Source organism: Carassius gibelio, chromosome A11, assembly GCF_023724105.1.
Source record: "Carassius gibelio isolate Cgi1373 ecotype wild population from Czech Republic chromosome A11, carGib1.2-hapl.c, whole genome shotgun sequence".
NCBI classification, from domain to species: Eukaryota; Metazoa; Chordata; class Actinopteri; order Cypriniformes; family Cyprinidae; genus Carassius; species Carassius gibelio.
Window position 1 is genome coordinate 25,379,081 of NC_068381.1, and position 18,272 is coordinate 25,397,352.

Sequence of the window (18,272 nt, forward strand, 5' to 3'; positions counted from 1 at the left end):
TGGCCAGAATCCTGTGATTGCTGAATTTATACCTCGAACTGGTAATTAAGGTCTTGTCCAGGTGAAAATACTTGTGTCATGCATCTGAAAACACACATGGCAACCGTTATCTAGAGGAAAAACTGCCTATCGTCGGTCTGTCAAGGTACAAAACTGACATGTTGTGAGGTTAATAATGAAAGTGAGACCAATTTTTAATATGCTGATTATTCGCTCGTTCAGTTTAATGCAGATTACAAATTATTCTCAATGTCCAGGTGGCAATTAGTGATAAGTCTTCAAAATGGCAAGCCTGTGACATCAAAACCACATGGCATTGCACCCTTCAAAGTAGTAAAGCGGTTACAGAGTAGCGATGAAATTGTTCATTCTAGAATCAACTGGCCCACCAGCCTGCATTTTGTGAGACGAATGGCAATACCAAAGCATGTCCGTGTCTCCCCTAGACATCGGAATGGGTGTGCAGAATGTGCCTTTTTTTGGAAAAAATAGAAGAATTCCTAGAGAGTTGCCTTTTCTTTTGGACTTTGGAGAAAAAAACACAACAACAAAATAAGCCGGAGAAAAACAAGCACAGAGCGAGCCAGCCAGGAGTCGAACCTAGAATCTTCTGATCCGTAGTCAGATGCGTTATCCATTGCGCCACTGGCCCACCAAAAGTAAAGACCCCCGATTGTTACAGACTTGTTGGTTTTCGATGTGACGGTGGCAAGCATTGATGTCTGCTCATTCTCACCTTGTTATCAGGAGAACAGACTACCAGCCCTCCAGCCCACCAGCCCACCAGCCCACCAGCCCACGAGCCCTCCAGCCCTCCTGCCCACCAGCCCACGAGCTCTCCAGCCCACCATCCATCCCTGGTGGTCTAGTGGTTAGGATTCGGCGCTCTCACCGCCGCGGCCCGGGTTCGATTCCCGGTCAGGGAAAGCTCTTTTGCCTTCCAATTGTGGACTGCGAATCCAAGCTCTGCTTACAGCTGTGAGAAAGCCAGCTCCAAGCCAAAACATTGGTGGGAACATGAAAAAAACACCTCCTTCGAGCCGGAGTTGAACCAGCGACCTAAGGATGGCCAACACTCCAACCTACAGTCCTCCGCTCTACCAGCTGAGCTATCAAAGGGGCTAATGGCTAGTCAGAACCTCGACATATCAGGGTTCTGTAGCTCTACTGCTGGCCAAAAAGTCACTTCTGGTGCAGGAAGATTTGCTGGATTTTTGAGGAGGGAAGCAAAAAGGAGCATGCATTCCCATACCGGGAGTTGAACCCGGGCCGCCTGGGTGAAAACCAGGAATCCTAACCGCTAGACCATATGGGATTTGGACACTTTAAACTGGCCATGGGCTTCTGGCGCACTTTCCATACATGTGGTCAGCGTGGGCGCAGGACCTTGTAGTGGCCTGTTGCTTTAGTTCTGTGACTGTAACAATGTGATAATAATTTGGCAAAACAAGAATTATGCAAAATGACGGTTTTCTGAATTATATAGTGTTGTATGCATTCAGGGAATCTGTTTTTTCACTCAACCCGGGGGTTCAGTGTATTTGGGCAGATTCCTGTGATTGCAGAATTGATTCCTCAAACTGGTAATTAAGCTCTTGTCCAAGTGAAAATACTCGTGTCATCCATTTGAAAACACACACGGCAACCTTTATCTAGAGGAAAAACTGGAGTCAACCCCTGGCTGCGTACAAGAAAACCAGGAATCCTAACTGCTAGACCATATGGGAACTGGCCAGCTTTAACTGGCCACAAGCTTGTGGGCCACTTTCCATAAATGTGGCCAGTGTGGGCGCAAGGTTTTGTAGTGGCCTGTTGCTTTTGGTGTGTGACTGTAACAATGTGATAATAATTTGGCAATACAAGAATCATCCGAAGGGACGGTTTACTGAAATATATAGTGTTGCATGCATTCAAGGGACATGTTTGTTGACTCACACATGGTTCAGTCTTTTGGCCAGAATCCTGTGATTGCTGAATTTATACCTCGAACTGGTAATTAAGGTCTTGTCCAGGTGAAAATACTTGTGTCATGCATCTGAAAACACACATGGCAACCATTATCTAGAGGAAAAACTGCCTATCGTCGGTCTGTCAAGGTACAAAACTGACATGTTGTGAGGTTAATAATGAAAGTGAGACCAATTTTTAATATGCTGATTATTCGCTCGTTCAGTTTAATGCAGATTACAAATTATTCTCAATGTCCAGGTGGCAATTAGTGATAAGTCTTCAAAATGGCAAGCCTGTGACATCAAAACCACATGGCATTGCACCCTTCAAAGTAGTAAAGCGGTTACAGAGTAGCGATGAAATTGTTCATTCTAGAATCAACTGGCCCACCAGCCTGCATTTTGTGAGACGAATGGCAATACCAAAGCATGTCCGTGTCTCCCCTAGACATCGGAATGGGTGTGCAGAATGTGCCTTTTTTTGGAAAAAATAGAAGAATGCCTAGAGAGTTGCCTTTTCTTTTGGACTTTGGAGAAAAAAACACAACAACAAAATAAGCCGGAGAAAAACAAGCACAGAGCGAGCCAGCCAGGAGTCGAACCTAGAATCTTCTGATCCGTAGTCAGATGCGTTATCCATTGCGCCACTGGCCCACCAAAAGTAAAGACCCCCGATTGTTACAGACTTGTTGGTTTTCGATGTGACGGTGGCAAGCATTGATGTCTGCTCATTCTCACCTTGTTATCAGGAGAACAGACTACCAGCCCTCCAGCCCACCAGCCCACCAGCCCACCAGCCCACGAGCCCTCCAGCCCTCCTGCCCACCAGCCCACGAGCTCTCCAGCCCACCATCCATCCCTGGTGGTCTAGTGGTTAGGATTCGGCGCTCTCACCGCCGCGGCCCGGGTTCGATTCCCGGTCAGGGAAAGCTCTTTTGCCTTCCAATTGTGGACTGCGAATCCAAGCTCTGCTTACAGCTGTGAGAAAGCCAGCTCCAAGCCAAAACATTGGTGGGAACATGAAAAAAACACCTCCTTCGAGCCGGAGTTGAACCAGCGACCTAAGGATGGCCAACACTCCAACCTACAGTCCTCCGCTCTACCAGCTGAGCTATCGAAGGGGCTAATGGCTAGTCAGAACCTCGACATATCAGGGTTCTGTAGCTCTACTGCTGGCCAAAAAGTCACTTCTGGTGCAGGAAGATTTGCTGGATTTTTGAGGAGGGAAGCAAAAAGGAGCATGCATTCCCATACCGGGAGTTGAACCCGGGCCGCCTGGGTGAAAACCAGGAATCCTAACCGCTAGACCATATGGGATTTGGACACTTTAAACTGGCCATGGGCTTCTGGCGCACTTTCCATACATGTGGTCAGCGTGGGCGCAGGACCTTGTAGTGGCCTGTTGCTTTAGTTCTGTGACTGTAACAATGTGATAATAATTTGGCAAAACAAGAATTATGCAAAATGACGGTTTTCTGAATTATATAGTGTTGTATGCATTCAGGGAATCTGTTTTTTCACTCAACCCGGGGGTTCAGTGTATTTGGGCAGATTCCTGTGATTGCAGAATTGATTCCTCAAACTGATAATTAAGCTCTTGTCCAAGTGAAAATACTCGTGTCATCCATTTGAAAACACACACGGCAACCTTTATCTAGAGGAAAAACTGGAGTCAACCCCTGGCTGCGTACAAGAAAACCAGGAATCCTAACTGCTAGACCATATGGGAACTGGCCAGCTTTAACTGGCCACAAGCTTGTGGGCCACTTTCCATAAATGTGGCCAGTGTGGGCGCAAGGTTTTGTAGTGGCCTGTTGCTTTTGGTGTGTGACTGTAACAATGTGATAATAATTTGGCAATACAAGAATCATCCAAAGGGACGGTTTACTGAAATATATAGTGTTGCAGGCATTCAAGGGACATGTTTGTTGACTCACACATGGTTCAGTTTTTTGGCCAGAATCCTGTGATTGCTGAATTTATACCTCGAACTGGTAATTAAGGTCTTGTCCAGGTGAAAATACTTGTGTCATGCATCTGAAAACACACATGGCAACCGTTATCTAGAGGAAAAACTGCCTATCGTCGGTCTGTCAAGGTACAAAACTGACATGTTGTGAGGTTAATAATGAAAGTGAGACCAATTTTTAATATGCTGATTATTCGCTCGTTCAGTTTAATGCAGATTACAAATTATTCTCAATGTCCAGGTGGCAATTAGTGATAAGGCTTCAAAATGGCAAGCCTGTGACATCAAAACCACATGGCATTGCACCCTTCAAAGTAGTAAAGCGGTTACAGAGTAGCGATGAAATTGTTTATTCTAGAATCAACTGGCCCACCAGCCTGCATTTTGTGAGACGAATGGCAATACCAAAGCATGTCCGTGTCTCCCCTAGACATCGGAATGGGTGTGCAGAATGTGCCTTTTTTTGGAAAAAATAGAAGAATGCCTAGAGAGTTGCCTTTTCTTTTGGACTTTGGAGAAAAAAAACACAACAACAAAATAAGCCGGAGAAAAACAAGCACAGAGCGAGCCAGCCAGGAGTCGAACCGAGAATCTTCTGATCCGTAGTCAGACACGTTATCCATTGCGCCACTGGCCCACCATTAGTAAAGACCCCCGATTGTTACAGACTTGTTGGTTTTCGATGTGACGGTGGCAAGCATTGATGTCTGCTCATTCTCACCTTGTTATCAGGAGAACAGACTACCAGCCCTCCAGCCCACCAGCCCACCAGCCCTCCAGCCCTCCTGCCCACCAGCCCACGAGCCCACCATCCATCCCTGGTGGTCTAGTGGTTAGGATTCGGCGCTCTCACCGCCGCGGCCCGGGTTCGATTCCCGGTCAGGGAAAGCTCTTTTGCCTTCCAATTGTGGACTGCGAATTCAAGCTCTGCTGACAGCTGTGAGAAAGCCAGCTCCAAGCCAAAACATTGGTGGGAACATGAAAAAAACACCTCCTTCGAGCCGGAGTTGAACCAGCGACCTAAGGATGGCCAACACTCCAACCTACAGTCCTCCGCTCTACCAGCTGAGCTATCGAAGGGGCTAAGGGCTAGTCAGAACCTCGACATATCAGGGTTCTGTAGCTCTACTGCCGGCCAAAAAGTCACTTCTGGTGCAGGAAGATTTGCTGGATTTTTGAGGAGGGAAGCAAAAAGGAGCATGCATTCCCATACCGGGAGTTGAACCCGGGCCGCCTGGGTGAAAACCAGGAATCCTAACCGCTAGACCATATGGGATCTGGACACTTTAAACTGGCCATGGGCTTCTGGCGCACTTTCCATACATGTGGTCAGCGTGGGCGCAGGACCTTGTAGTGGCCTGTTGCTTTAGTTCTGTGACTGTAACAATGTGATAATAATTTGGCAAAACAAGAATTATCCAAAAGGACGGTTTTCTGAATTATATAGTGTTGTATGCATTCAGGGAATCTGTTTTTTCACTCAACCCGGGGGTTCAGTGTATTTGGGCAGATTCCTGTGATTGCAGAATTGATTCCTCAAACTGGTAATTAAGCTCTTGTCCAAGTGAAAATACTCGTGTCATCCATTTGAAAACACACACGGCAACCTTTATCTAGAGGAAAAACTGGAGTCAACCCCTGGCTGCGTACGAGAAAACCAGGAATCCTAACTGCTAGACCATATGGGAACTGGCCAGCTTTAACTGGCCACAAGCTTGTGGGCCACTTTCCATAAATGTGGCCAGTGTGGGCGCAGGGTTTTGTAGTGGCCTGTTGCTTTTGGTGTGTGACTGTAACAATGTGATAATAATTTGGCAATACAAGAATCATCCGAAGGGACGGTTTACTGAAATATATAGTGTTGCATGCATTCAAGGGACATGTTTGTTGACTCACACATGGTTCAGTTTTTTGGCCAGAATCCTGTGATTGCTGAATTTATACCTCGAACTGGTAATTAAGGTCTTGTCCAGGTGAAAATACTTGTGTCATGCATCTGAAAACACACATGGCAACCGTTATCTAGAGGAAAAACTGCCTATCGTCGGTCTGTCAAGGTACAAAACTGACATGTTGTGAGGTTAATAATGAAAGTGAGACCAATTTTTAATATGCTGATTATTCGCTCGTTCAGTTTAATGCAGATTACAAATTATTCTCAATGTCCAGGTGGCAATTAGTGATAAGGCTTCAAAATGGCAAGCCTGTGACATCAAAACCACATGGCATTGCACCCTTCAAAGTAGTAAAGCGGTTACAGAGTAGCGATGAAATTGTTCATTCTAGAATCAACTGGCCCACCAGCCAGCATTTTGTGAGATGAATGGCAATACCAAAGCATGTCCGTGTCTCCCCTAGACATCGGAATGGGTGTGCAGAATGTGCCTTTTTTTGGAAAAAATAGAAGAATGCCTAGAGAGTTGCCTTTTCTTTTGGACTTTGGAGAAAAAAACACAACAACAAAATAAGCCGGAGAAAAACAAGCACAGAGCGAGCCAGCCAGGAGTCGAACCTAGAATCTTCTGATCCATAGTCAGACGCGTTATCCATTGCGCCAAGGCCGGCGCCCATTAGTCGAGGTAAAGATCCTAAAAGACGCACACGTACGCGAGTTCGCGGCCCGCTCCGACCAGTGATGGAATTCCTGGAATGTGTCCGTTTTGACGCTGCTGATGCACGCGTGCGTAATCATCATTATCCCCCGTAATTTAATCGAACGTAAATTCGTCCCCCGCACTTTAATTTGGGAACTTTCCAGGGTAAACAATCACTTTATGTACGTTTCATTCATACCGGACGCCGGAGGGCGCTCTCTCGCATAACGTCCAAACCGGACTCGTAGAAGCACCAACCTGTGACCACTATGTGACGCACACTACAGGAAATACCTTATATGGACAAAGGCATCCAGCTGGATAAAAAAAGCCGAAATTATTTGACAGATAAAACGTGACTATTCATTGCAAAAATACATGATTTGTGTTTTTGTGAATTTTCATAACAAAATACATGAATAACGCAGCGCTTACTGACACTTTTTTTTCAGTATAATATATTATTTTTACAGTATAATATTATATTATTATATTTTCTGACTTATTCTGGAAGTCCCTGTTTCTTTGTGTGTGTGTTTTACTGTTATGTAATACTGGAATACTTAAAAAAATGTTTTTTTTTGCAACTATAATTACAGTGAGAAATAGGCACAAAAACATTGTGAGTGCAAAGATTAACAACCCTTTTTATTTGCAAATATAAAGTCATTATATAAAATTATAACAACAGTGCAAATATATATACATTTACAAATATTGTGAGAATACAAATAGGAACAATAACAATAGTGTGAGGGCAAATATTAACAACCCTTTTAATCTGCATATATATTTTAAAGCCAATAAAACATTTAGAACAGTAATGCAATTTTGTACAGTATACACCAAAAATGTTTACCACAATAATAAAATTTGTACATATCAGTGTAAAAATATAATAAATATCAAGCCAAAACAAACATTTGCAGTGCAATTTTGACATCAGACTAAGAAAATAATAAGAATTAATAGTAAACAAAGACAAACATTTACCACAGTAGTGCAATTATGACATATTTGCTTAAAAAAAATAGTAAATAAAAAAATAGTTTTTACCACTGTAGTGGACTTTTCATATATTAGCCAAAATAATAATAAAAAACATAAACATACCGTTTGTATTATATATCTATCTTGGATGTGCTTGTAAGCACATGCTACCACAGTGAAGCGGGACACCCTCATTCCATCACAGCGCACCGCGTTTGGGTAGAGAGCACAGAGCCTTGTGAAAATGGCCTTCGGTTGCAGTCAGGCCACTGTGCAGGACTGTGAGCCCCAACGAAACACCTGCAAATTACAACAGAATACATATTATTAATGTAAGATTGTTTTCATTGTGTGATCTTATTTTTATTTTACCTTTCCTATGCTGTCTGTTTTGCTTTGTGTAGTCTAAATGTTAATTTATAATATGTGCGCATAGTTATGTTGTCTCTCTTTGTTTTGTTTTTAGATTGATGTTGAAATGTCATATCAATAAATCAGTTCTCTACTGTGTTGTGGAATAATTACAGGGTGTTGTTAGTCAGCCTGTCAGGTTTTTTTCACAATAATGACTGCATATTATCCCACTTATTACATGGCTACTTACTAAAGTACAGTAAAAGACAAATTATTTGACTCAACATGATACAAAATGATTTTAATGATTTAAGAAATGATTGCCTTGTTTCTTCTAAATTAAATATTCCAGTGTACAGTTGGAACTGTGTTCATAGCAATGTAACATACTTAGCAACCTAATATATATAGTCAGAATAAAACGTAAATCACAACTAATAATTTATGTTGTAATCAGGCTAAGTTTGAACTTAACAGGCTACAGGAAGATAAGCTAGTCATGAAGGTGTCAGGTTTTACTAATTTAACTAGAAATCCTTACTAAACAAAAAAAGTTGTAGGTGAAATTTCAGCCAGTTTCAGATATATATATATTTTATATAAAAAAATGTGTAGACCCTGTGTTTACTAAACGTAACATACCTTTTGCTGCTCTCCACACCTGGGGCCACAATCTTCTTAGTGGCCCTGAATCGTCCCTGTTTTAGGTTGGTTTGGTTACGTGGTGGGTAAATGGTCTTTTTCTTGTCATACTCCCCCAATGCCTGCCATAGGGAGATGATCTTGATGCACTCTTCTCCCGACAAAGCCAGACGGTGGTCTCTGAGGCTAACCAAAAACTCTGCCAAGTCCTGCACGGCTCCATACCCCTCAATATTATCAGGTCCAACCGAATCCTAAAATGAAAGATAATTTAGGAACTTTTGATAGCATCAGTGAATACAAATATTCACATGAAAGCACATCCAATGTAACCCAGATTATGCTTACACACATGTAAATGTACATAAAAAATAAACTGGACCCTTACATCATGTGAAGTGTTCTCTTCCAATGTTGGACGATCCGTTTCTGCAGATAATCGGTCCACTGGGGCAACATTAAAAAGGTAAATATTTATTTTAAATTTGTATTTATGCCTTTCAATGTGATAAATACAAATTTATAGTTAGTGTGATAACAAATACGAAACCTTTATCAATACTTTAGTAAAACTCACAGCTATGTGCTCCAGGAAAGAGTTGATTCAGCGTGCAGTGAGCTGCTGACAGGAGATGACACTGATGATGGAGGGACCACAAACAGTGATGACGTGGGGCTGGTTGCTGGAGGAGTTGGAAATGATGCTGCAGATGCTGCAGACACTGATGCTTGTGAAGAGGCAGCAGGTGTCCGTTCAGTGTCAAAGGTGGGGACAGTGATGTCCTGAAACTCCTCAAGTTCAGCATAACCTTCATCCACCTCTATACCAACTTCAGTAGTCTCTGACTCTTCAATGGCCAACTTGTAGTCCTGCAGAACTTTACCAGTTTGCTGGGAAAGATATTCCACTCCAATAAGCTCACCTTTAAAATAGTAAAACATTGACAATTAGATAATATACCACAATATTATATTATAACTCAGTTCCTCAGTTTCCTTTGCAAATCATTAGCTAAAGATTAATTAAAGCTGACATCTGGAAGTTGAAGTGCATAGCTTTGGCCACTGTAGTAATTAACATATACATTTAAATCATTAGTTAATATAATGTTATTATTACTCAACTTATACATTAAAGTACATTTGACTGGTAACAATTTATTTATTACTTAATCTATTAATCATATAGAATGTTTATTAGTTGCTGATGTAGTAATCATTAATAAATGGTTTAAGTTAGTCCTTCATGAGTTTACATTAACTCGTGATTATCTGTGCATTCTTGAAGCATGAATTAATGCATATTTGTGCACCAGTATTGTAATTTTATTGATAAAAGACTCACTTACATTGCAAATGTTGGTTAGAAGTTAATCGATGACCGTTATCTTCTTTTTCTTCACCCGTGATCCTTAAATCTCCGGTAGTTTTAAATGTTATCAATTGATCTACTTACTACGAAGAATCGCGGATGAGGAACGGGCGCTGATTGGCTAATTCGCGGTTACAATACGAGCGCTGATTGGCAAATTCGCGGTTGCGATACGAGCGCTGATTGGCAAATTCGCGGTTGCGATACGAGCGCTGATTGGCTAAAACATAAGTTTCATGGTTGCAGCCGGGAACGTGATTGGCTGTCATAACAAAGAATAACCACGACCTACAGGTGACATGGAGCGCCACTGGCCCACCATCAGTAAAGACCCCGATTGTTACAGACTTGTTGGTTTTCGATGTGACGGTGGCAAGCATTGATGTCTGCTCATTCTCACCTTGTTATCAGGAGAACAGACTACCAGCCCTCCAGCCCACCAGCCCACCAGCCCACCAGCCCACCAGCCCACCAGCCCACGAGCCCTCCAGCCCTCCTGCCCACCAGCCCACGAGCCCTCCAGCCCACGAGCCCTCCAGCCCACCATCCATCCCTGGTGGTCTAGTGGTTAGGATTCGGCGCTCTCACCGCCGCGGCCCGGGTTCGATTCCCGGTCAGGGAAAGCTCTTTTGCCTTCCAATTGTGGACTGCGAATCCAAGCTCTGCTGACAGCTGTGAGAAAGCCAGCTCCAAGCCAAAACATTGGTGGGAACATGAAAAAAACACCTCCTTCGAGCCGGAGTTGAACCAGCGACCTAAGGATGGCCAACACTCCAACCTACAGTCCTCCGCTCTACCAGCTGAGCTATCGAAGGGGCTAAGGGCTAGTCAGAACCTCGACATATCAGGGTTCTGTAGCTCTACTGCTGGCCAAAAAGTCACTTCTGGTGCAGGAAGATTTGCTGGATCAGAACCTCGACATATCAGGGTTCTGTAGCTCTACTGCTGGCCAAAAAGTCACTTCTGGTGCAGGAAGATTTGCTGGATTTTTGAGGAGGGAAGCAAAAAGGAGCATGCATTCCCATACCGGGAGTTGAACCCGGGCCGCCTGGGTGAAAACCAGGAATCCTAACAACTAGACCATATGGGATTTGGACACTTTAAACTGGCCATGGGCTTCTGGCGCACTTTCCATACATGTGGTCAGCGTGGGCGCAGGACCTTGTAGTGGCCTGTTGCTTTAGTTCTGTGACTGTAACAATGTGATAATAATTTGGCAAAACAAGAATTATGCAAAAGGACGGTTTTCTGAATTATATAGTGTTGTATGCATTCAGGGAATCCGCTTTTTCACTCAACCCGGGGGTTCAGTGTATTTGGGCAGATTCCTGTGATTGCAGAATTGATTCCTCAAACTGGTAATTAAGCTCTTGTCCAAGTGAAAATACTCGTGTCATCCATTTGAAAACACACACGGCAACCTTTATCTAGAGGAAAAACTGGAGTCAACCCCTGGCTGCGTACAAGAAAACCAGGAATCCTAACTGCTAGACCATATGGGAACTGGCCAGCTTTAACTGGCCACAAGCTTGTGGGCCACTTTCCATAAATGTGGCCAGTGTGGGCGCAGGGTTTTGTAGTGGCCTGTTGCTTTTGGTGTGTGACTGTAACAATGTGATAATAATTTGGCAATACAAGAATCATCCGAAGGGACGGTTTACTGAAATATATAGTGTTGCATGCATTCAAGGGACATGTTTGTTGACTCACACATGGTTCAGTTTTTTGGCCAGAATCCTGTGATTGCTGAATTTATACCTCGAACTGGTAATTAAGGTCTTGTCCAGGTGAAAATACTTGTGTCATGCATCTGAAAACACACATGGCAACCGTTATCTAGAGGAAAAACTGCCTATCGTCGGTCTGTCAAGGTACAAAACTGACATGTTGTGAGGTTAATAATGAAAGTGAGACCAATTTTTAATATGCTGATTATTCGCTCGTTCAGTTTAATGCAGATTACAAATTATTCTCAATGTCCAGGTGGCAATTAGTGATAAGGCTTCAAAATGGCAAGCCTGTGACATCAAAACCACATGGCATTGCACCCTTCAAAGTAGTAAAGCGGTTACAGAGTAGCGATGAAATTGTTCATTCTAGAATCAACTGGCCCACCAGCCTGCATTTTGTGAGACGAATGGCAATACCAAAGCATGTCCGTGTCTCCCCTAGACATCGGAATGGGTGTGCAGAATGTGCCTTTTTTTGGAAAAAATAGAAGAATGCCTAGAGAGTTGCCTTTTCTTTTGGACTTTGGAGAAAAAAAACACAACAACAAAATAAGCCGGAGAAAAACAAGCACAGAGCGAGCCAGCCAGGAGTCGAACCTAGAATCTTCTGATCCGTAGTCAGACGCGTTATCCATTGCGCCACTGGCCCACCAAAAGTAAAGACCCCCGATTGTTACAGACTTGTTGGTTTTCGATGTGACGGTGGCAAGCATTGATGTCTGCTCATTCTCACCTTGTTATCAGGAGAACAGACTACCAGCCCTCCAGCCCTCCAGCCCTCCAGCCCACCAGCCCACCAGCCCAGCAGCCCACGAGCCCACGATCCCTCCCTGGTGGTCTATTGGTTAGGATTCGGCGCTCTCACCGCCGCGGCCCGGGTTCGATTCCCGGTCAGGGAAAGCTCTTTTGCCTTCCAATTGTGGACTGCGAATTCAAGCTCTGCTGACAGCTGTGAGAAAGCCAGCTCCAAGCCAAAACATTGGTGGGAACATGAAAAAAACACCTCCTTCGAGCCGGAGTTGAACCAGCGACCTAAGGATGGCCAACACTCCAACCTACAGTCCTCCGCTCTACCAGCTGAGCTATCGAAGGGGCTAAGGGCTAGTCAGAACCTCGACATATCAGGGTTCTGTAGCTCTACTGCTGGCCAAAAAGTCACTTCTGGTGCAGGAAGATTTGCTGGATTTTTGAGGAGGGAAGCAAAAAGGAGCATGCATTCCCATACCGGGAGTTGAACCCGGGCCGCCTGGGTGAAAACCAGGAATCCTAACCGCTAGACCATATGGGATCTGGACACTTTAAACTGGCCATGGGCTTCTGGCGCACTTTCCATACATGTGGTCAGCGTGGGCGCAGGACCTTGTAGTGGCCTGTTGCTTTAGTTCTGTGACTGTAACAATGTGATAATAATTTGGCAAAACAAGAATTATCCAAAAGGACGGTTTTCTGAATTATATAGTGTTGTATGCATTCAGGGAATCTGTTTTTTCACTCAACCCGGGGGTTCAGTGTATTTGGGCAGATTCCTGTGATTGCAGAATTGATTCCTCAAACTGGTAATTAAGCTCTTGTCCAAGTGAAAATACTCGTGTCATCCATTTGAAAACACACACGGCAACCTTTATCTAGAGGAAAAACTGGAGTCAACCCCTGGCTGCGTACGAGAAAACCAGGAATCCTAACTGCTAGACCATATGGGAACTGGCCAGCTTTAACTGGCCACAAGCTTGTGGGCCACTTTCCATAAATGTGGCCAGTGTGGGCGCAGGGTTTTGTAGTGGCCTGTTGCTTTTGGTGTGTGACTGTAACAATGTGATAATAATTTGGCAATACAAGAATCATCCGAAGGGACGGTTTACTGAAATATATAGTGTTGCATGCATTCAAGGGACATGTTTGTTGACTCACACAAGGTTCAGTTTTTTGGCCAGAATCCTGTGATTGCTGAATTTATACCTCGAACTGGTAATTAAGGTCTTGTCCAGGTGAAAATACTTGTGTCATGCATCTGAAAACACACATGGCAACCGTTATCTAGAGGAAAAACTGCCTATCGTCGGTCTGTCAAGGTACAAAACTGACATGTTGTGAGGTTAATAATGAAAGTGAGACCAATTTTTAATATGCTGATTATTCACTCGTTCAGTTTAATGCAGATTACAAATTATTCTCAATGTCCAGGTGGCAATTAGTGATAAGGCTTCAAAATGGCAAGCCTGTGACATCAAAACCACATGGCATTGCACCCTTCAAAGTAGTAAAGCGGTTACAGAGTAGCGATGAAATTGTTCATTCTAGAATCAACTGGCCCACCAGCCTGCATTTTGTGAGACGAATGGCAATACCAAAGCATGTCCGTGTCTCCCCTAGACATCGGAATGGGTGTGCAGAATGTGCCTTTTTTTGGAAAAAATAGAAGAATGCCTAGAGAGTTGCCTTTTCTTTTGGACTTTGGAGAAAAAAAAACACAACAACAAAATAAGCCGGAGAAAAACAAGCACAGAGCGAGCCAGCCAGGAGTCGAACCTAGAATCTTCTGATCCGTAGTCAGACGCGTTATCCATTGCGCCACTGGCCCACCAAAAGTAAAGACCCCCGATTGTTACAGACTTGTTGGTTTTCGATGTGACGGTGGCAAGCATTGATGTCTGCTCATTCTCACCTTGTTATCAGGAGAACAGACTACCAGCCCTCCAGCCCACCAGCCCAGCAGCCCACGAGCCCTCCAGCCCACCATCCCTCCCTGGTGGTCTAGTGGTTAGGATTCGGCGCTCTCACCGCCGCGGCCCGGGTTCGATTCCCGGTCAGGGAAAGCTCTTTTGCCTTCCAATTGTGGACTGCGAATTCAAGCTCTGCTGACAGATGTGAGAAAGCCAGCTCCAAGCCAAAACATTGGTGGGAACATGAAAAAAACACCTCCTTCGAGCCGGAGTTGAACCAGCGACCTAAGGATGGCCAACACTCCAACCTACAGTCCTCCGCTCTACCAGCTGAGCTATCGAAGGGGCTAAGGGCTAGTCAGAACCTCGACATATCAGGGTTCTGTAGCTCTACTGCTGGCCAAAAAGTCACTTCTGGTGCAGGAAGATTTGCTGGATTTTTGAGGAGGGAAGCAAAAAGGAGCATGCATTCCCATACCGGGAGTTGAACCCGGGCCGCCTGGGTGAAAACCAGGAATCCTAACCGCTAGACCATATGGGATCTGGACACTTTAAACTGGCCATGGGCTTCTGGCGCACTTTCCATACATGTGGTCAGCGTGGGCGCAGGACCTTGTAGTGGCCTGTTGCTTTAGTTCTGTGACTGTAACAATGTGATAATAATTTGGCAAAACAAGAATTATCCAAAAGGACGGTTTTCTGAATTATATAGTGTTGTATGCATTCAGGGAATCTGTTTTTTCACTCAACCCGGGGGTTCAGTGTATTTGGGCAGATTCCTGTGATTGCAGAATTGATTCCTCAAACTGGTAATTAAGCTCTTGTCCAAGTGAAAATACTCGTGTCATCCATTTGAAAACACACACGGCAACCTTTATCTAGAGGAAAAACTGGAGTCAACCCCTGGCTGCGTACGAGAAAACCAGGAATCCTAACTGCTAGACCATATGGGAACTGGCCAGCTTTAACTGGCCACAAGCTTGTGGGCCACTTTCCATAAATGTGGCCAGTGTGGGCGCAGGGTTTTGTAGTGGCCTGTTGCTTTTGGTGTGTGACTGTAACAATGTGATAATAATTTGGCAATACAAGAATCATCCGAAGGGACGGTTTCTGTCAAGGTACAAAACTGACATGTTGTGAGGTTAATAATGAAAGTGAGACCAATTTTTAATCCGCAAAATTGCTGATTATTCGCTCGTTCAGTTTAATGCAGATTACAAATTATTCTCAATGTCCAGGTGGCAATTAGTGATAAGGCTTCAAAATGGCAAGCCTGTGACATCAAAACCACATGGCATTGCACCCTTCAAAGTAGTAAAGCGGTTACAGAGTAGCGATGAAATTGTTCTTTCTAGAATCAACTGGCCCACCAGCCTGCATTTTGTGAGACGAATGGCAATACCAAAGCATGTCCGTGTCTCCCCTAGACATCGGAATGGGTGTGCAGAATGTGCCTTTTTTTGAAAAAAATAGAAGAATGCCTAGAGAGTTGCCTTTTCTTTTGGACTTTGGAGAAAAAAAACACAACAACAAAATAAGCCGGAGAAAAACAAGCACAGAGCGAGCCAGCCAGGAGTCGAACCTAGAATCTTCTGATCCGTAGTCAGACGCGTTATCCATTGCGCCACTAGCCCACCATTAGTAAAGACCCCCGATTGTTACAGACTTGTTGGTTTTCGATGTGACGGTGGCAAGCATTGATGTCTGCTCATTCTCACCTTGTTATCAGGAGAACAGACTACCAGCCCTCCAGCCCACCAGCCCTCCAGCCCACCAGCCCACCAGCCCACCAGCCCACCAGCCCACCAGCCCTCCAGCCCTCCTGCCCACCAGCCCACGAGCCCTCCAGCCCATATGGGAACTGGCCAGCTTTAACTGGCCACAAGCTTGTGGGCCACTTTCCATAAATGTGGCCAGTGTGGGCGCAGGGTTTTGTAGTGGCCTGTTGCTTTTGGTGTGTGACTGTAACAATGTGATAATAATTTGGCAATACAAGAATCATCCGAAGGGACGGTTTACTGAAATATATAGTGTTGCATGCATTCAAGGGACATGTTTGTTGACTCACACATGGTTCAGTTTTTTGGCCAGAATCCTGTGATTGCTGAATTTATACCTCGAACTGGTAATTAAGGTCTTGTCCAGGTGAAAATACTTGTGTCATGCATCTGAAAACACACATGGCAACCGTTATCTAGAGGAAAAACTGCCTATCGTCGGTCTGTCAAGGTACAAAACTGACATGTTGTAAGGTTAATAATGAAAGTGAGACCAATTTTTAATATGCTGATTATTCGCTCGTTCAGTTTAATGCAGATTACAAATTATTCTCAATGTCCAGGTGGCAATTAGTGATAAGGCTTCAAAATGGCAAGCCTGTGACATCAAAACCACATGGCATTGCACCCTTCAAAGTAGTAAAGCGGTTACAGAGTAGCGATGAAATTGTTCATTCTAGAATCAACTGGCCCACCAGCCTGCATTTTGTGAGACTGCATGTCCGTGTCTCCCCTAGACATCGGAATGGGTGTGCAGAATGTGCCTTTTTTTGGAAAAAATAGAAGAATGCCTAGAGAGTTGCCTTTTCTTTTGGACTTTGGAGAAAAAAAACACAACAACAAAATAAGCCGGAGAAAAACAAGCACAGAGCGAGCCAGCCAGGAGTCGAACCTAGAATCTTCTGATCCGTAGTCAGACGCGTTATCCATTGCGCCACTGGCCCACCAAAAGTAAAGACCCCCGATTGTTACATACTTGTTGGTTTTCGATGTGACGGTGGCAAGCATTGATGTCTGCTCATTCTCACCTTGTTATCAGGAGAACAGACTACCAGCCCTCCAGCCCTCCAGCCCTCCAGCCCACCAGCCCAGCAGCCCACGAGCCCTCCAGCCCACGAGCCCTCCAGCCCACCATCCCTCCCTGGTGGTCTAGTGGTTAGAATTCGGCGTTCTCACCGCCGCGGCCCGGGTTCGATTCCCGGTCAGGGAAAGCTCTTTTGCCTTCCAATTGTGGACTGCGAATTCAAGCTCTGCTGACAGCTGTGAGAAAGCCAGCTCCAAGCCAAAACATTGGTGGGAACATGAAAAAAACACCTCCTTCGAGCCGGAGTTGAACCAGCGACCTAAGGATGGCCAACACTCCAACCTACAGTCCTCCGCTCTACCAGCTGAGCTATCGAAGGGGCTAAGGGCTAGTCAGAACCTCGACATATCAGGGTTCTGTAGCTCTACTGCTGGCCAAAAAGTCACTTCTGGTGCAGGAAGATTTGCTGGATTTTTGAGGAGGGAAGCAAAAAGGACGGGCATTTCCATACCGGGAGTTGAACCCGGGCCGCCTGGGTGAAAACCAGGAATCCTAACCGCTAGACCATATGGGATCTGGACACTTTAAACTGGCCATGGGCTTCTGGCGCACTTTCCATACATGTGGTCAGCGTGGGCGCAGGACCTTGTAGTGGCCTGTTGCTTTAGTTCTGTGACTGTAACAATGTGATAATAATTTGGCAAAACAAGAATTATCCAAAAGGACGGTTTTCTGAATTATATAGTGTTGTATGCATTCAGGGAATCTGTTTTTTCACTCAACCCGGGGGTTCAGTGTATTTGGGCAGATTCCTGTGATTGCAGAATTGATTCCTCAAACTGGTAATTAAGCTCTTGTCCAAGTGAAAATACTTGTGTCATCCATTTGAAAACACACACGGCAACCTTTATCTAGAGGAAAAACTGGAGTCAACCCCTGGCTGCGTACGAGAAAACCAGGAATCCTAACTGCTAGACCATATGGGAACTGGCCAGCTTTAACTGGCCACAAGCTTGTGGGCCACTTTCCATAAATGTGGCCAGTGTGGGCGCAGGGTTTTGTAGTGGCCTGTTGCTTTTGGTGTGTGACTGTAACAATGTGATAATAATTTGGCAATACAAGAATCATCCGAAGGGACGGTTTACTGAAATATATAGTGTTGCATGCATTCAAGGGACATGTTTGTTGACTCACACATGGTTCAGTTTTT

The 18,272-nt window shown here is 44.5% G+C and overlaps 1 protein-coding gene and 14 non-coding genes across 15 annotated transcripts; all 15 read right to left on the reverse strand.

The window, feature by feature from the left end:
* Nucleotides 1-1,243: 1,243 nt before the first annotated feature.
* Nucleotides 1,244-1,315, reverse strand: trnae-uuc (transfer RNA glutamic acid (anticodon UUC)). The gene has a single exon. It is a non-coding gene; the product is annotated as a tRNA-Glu (tRNA).
* A 1,667-nt stretch (nucleotides 1,316-2,982) lies between these two features.
* On the reverse strand, nucleotides 2,983-3,070 carry trnay-gua (transfer RNA tyrosine (anticodon GUA)). The gene is given in 2 exon segments: nucleotides 2,983-3,018; nucleotides 3,034-3,070. It is a non-coding gene; the product is annotated as a tRNA-Tyr (tRNA).
* A 124-nt stretch (nucleotides 3,071-3,194) lies between these two features.
* Nucleotides 3,195-3,266, reverse strand: trnae-uuc (transfer RNA glutamic acid (anticodon UUC)). The gene has a single exon. It is a non-coding gene; the product is annotated as a tRNA-Glu (tRNA).
* A 1,644-nt stretch (nucleotides 3,267-4,910) lies between these two features.
* On the reverse strand, nucleotides 4,911-4,998 carry trnay-gua (transfer RNA tyrosine (anticodon GUA)). The gene is given in 2 exon segments: nucleotides 4,911-4,946; nucleotides 4,962-4,998. It is a non-coding gene; the product is annotated as a tRNA-Tyr (tRNA).
* A 124-nt stretch (nucleotides 4,999-5,122) lies between these two features.
* On the reverse strand, nucleotides 5,123-5,194 carry trnae-uuc (transfer RNA glutamic acid (anticodon UUC)). Its single transcript has one exon. It is a non-coding gene; the product is annotated as a tRNA-Glu (tRNA).
* Nucleotides 5,195-7,170: 1,976 nt separating this feature from the next.
* Nucleotides 7,171-9,399, reverse strand: LOC128022739 (uncharacterized). The gene is made up of 4 exons (XM_052610540.1): nucleotides 9,076-9,399; nucleotides 8,887-8,945; nucleotides 8,499-8,752; nucleotides 7,171-7,802 (listed from the first exon to the last, which is right to left on the reverse strand). The coding sequence occupies exons 1-4, from the start codon at nucleotides 9,311-9,313 to the stop codon at nucleotides 7,694-7,696; spliced, it is 660 nt and encodes a 219-aa protein (XP_052466500.1). The 5' UTR covers nucleotides 9,314-9,399; the 3' UTR covers nucleotides 7,171-7,693.
* Nucleotides 9,400-10,597: 1,198 nt separating this feature from the next.
* trnay-gua (transfer RNA tyrosine (anticodon GUA)) lies at nucleotides 10,598-10,685 on the reverse strand. Its single transcript is given in 2 exon segments — nucleotides 10,598-10,633; nucleotides 10,649-10,685. It is a non-coding gene; the product is annotated as a tRNA-Tyr (tRNA).
* Nucleotides 10,686-12,176: 1,491 nt separating this feature from the next.
* On the reverse strand, nucleotides 12,177-12,249 carry trnar-acg (transfer RNA arginine (anticodon ACG)). Its single transcript has one exon. It is a non-coding gene; the product is annotated as a tRNA-Arg (tRNA).
* Nucleotides 12,250-12,604: 355 nt separating this feature from the next.
* On the reverse strand, nucleotides 12,605-12,692 carry trnay-gua (transfer RNA tyrosine (anticodon GUA)). Its single transcript is given in 2 exon segments — nucleotides 12,605-12,640; nucleotides 12,656-12,692. It is a non-coding gene; the product is annotated as a tRNA-Tyr (tRNA).
* A 124-nt stretch (nucleotides 12,693-12,816) lies between these two features.
* On the reverse strand, nucleotides 12,817-12,888 carry trnae-uuc (transfer RNA glutamic acid (anticodon UUC)). Its single transcript has one exon. It is a non-coding gene; the product is annotated as a tRNA-Glu (tRNA).
* A 1,217-nt stretch (nucleotides 12,889-14,105) lies between these two features.
* On the reverse strand, nucleotides 14,106-14,178 carry trnar-acg (transfer RNA arginine (anticodon ACG)). The gene has a single exon. It is a non-coding gene; the product is annotated as a tRNA-Arg (tRNA).
* Nucleotides 14,179-14,517: 339 nt separating this feature from the next.
* trnay-gua (transfer RNA tyrosine (anticodon GUA)) lies at nucleotides 14,518-14,605 on the reverse strand. The gene is given in 2 exon segments: nucleotides 14,518-14,553; nucleotides 14,569-14,605. It is a non-coding gene; the product is annotated as a tRNA-Tyr (tRNA).
* A 124-nt stretch (nucleotides 14,606-14,729) lies between these two features.
* trnae-uuc (transfer RNA glutamic acid (anticodon UUC)) lies at nucleotides 14,730-14,801 on the reverse strand. Its single transcript has one exon. It is a non-coding gene; the product is annotated as a tRNA-Glu (tRNA).
* A 2,108-nt stretch (nucleotides 14,802-16,909) lies between these two features.
* Nucleotides 16,910-16,982, reverse strand: trnar-acg (transfer RNA arginine (anticodon ACG)). Its single transcript has one exon. It is a non-coding gene; the product is annotated as a tRNA-Arg (tRNA).
* A 371-nt stretch (nucleotides 16,983-17,353) lies between these two features.
* trnay-gua (transfer RNA tyrosine (anticodon GUA)) lies at nucleotides 17,354-17,441 on the reverse strand. Its single transcript is given in 2 exon segments — nucleotides 17,354-17,389; nucleotides 17,405-17,441. It is a non-coding gene; the product is annotated as a tRNA-Tyr (tRNA).
* Between the last annotated feature and the right edge of the window lie 831 nt (nucleotides 17,442-18,272).

Excerpts from the sequence above, each read along its gene's own strand:
- LOC128022739 (XM_052610540.1), bottom strand. The coding sequence starts at position 9,313 with ATGAAGGTTATGCTGAACTTGAGGAGTTTCAGGACATCACTGTCCCCA. Across the intron at positions 8,753-8,886 it reads AAGAGAACACTTCACATGAT|GATTCGGTTGGACCTGATAA; the intron begins GTAAGGGTCCAG and ends CTTTCATTTTAG. Across the intron at positions 7,803-8,498 it reads GGTGTGGAGAGCAGCAAAAG|GTGTTTCGTTGGGGCTCACA; the intron begins GTATGTTACGTT and ends TGTAATTTGCAG.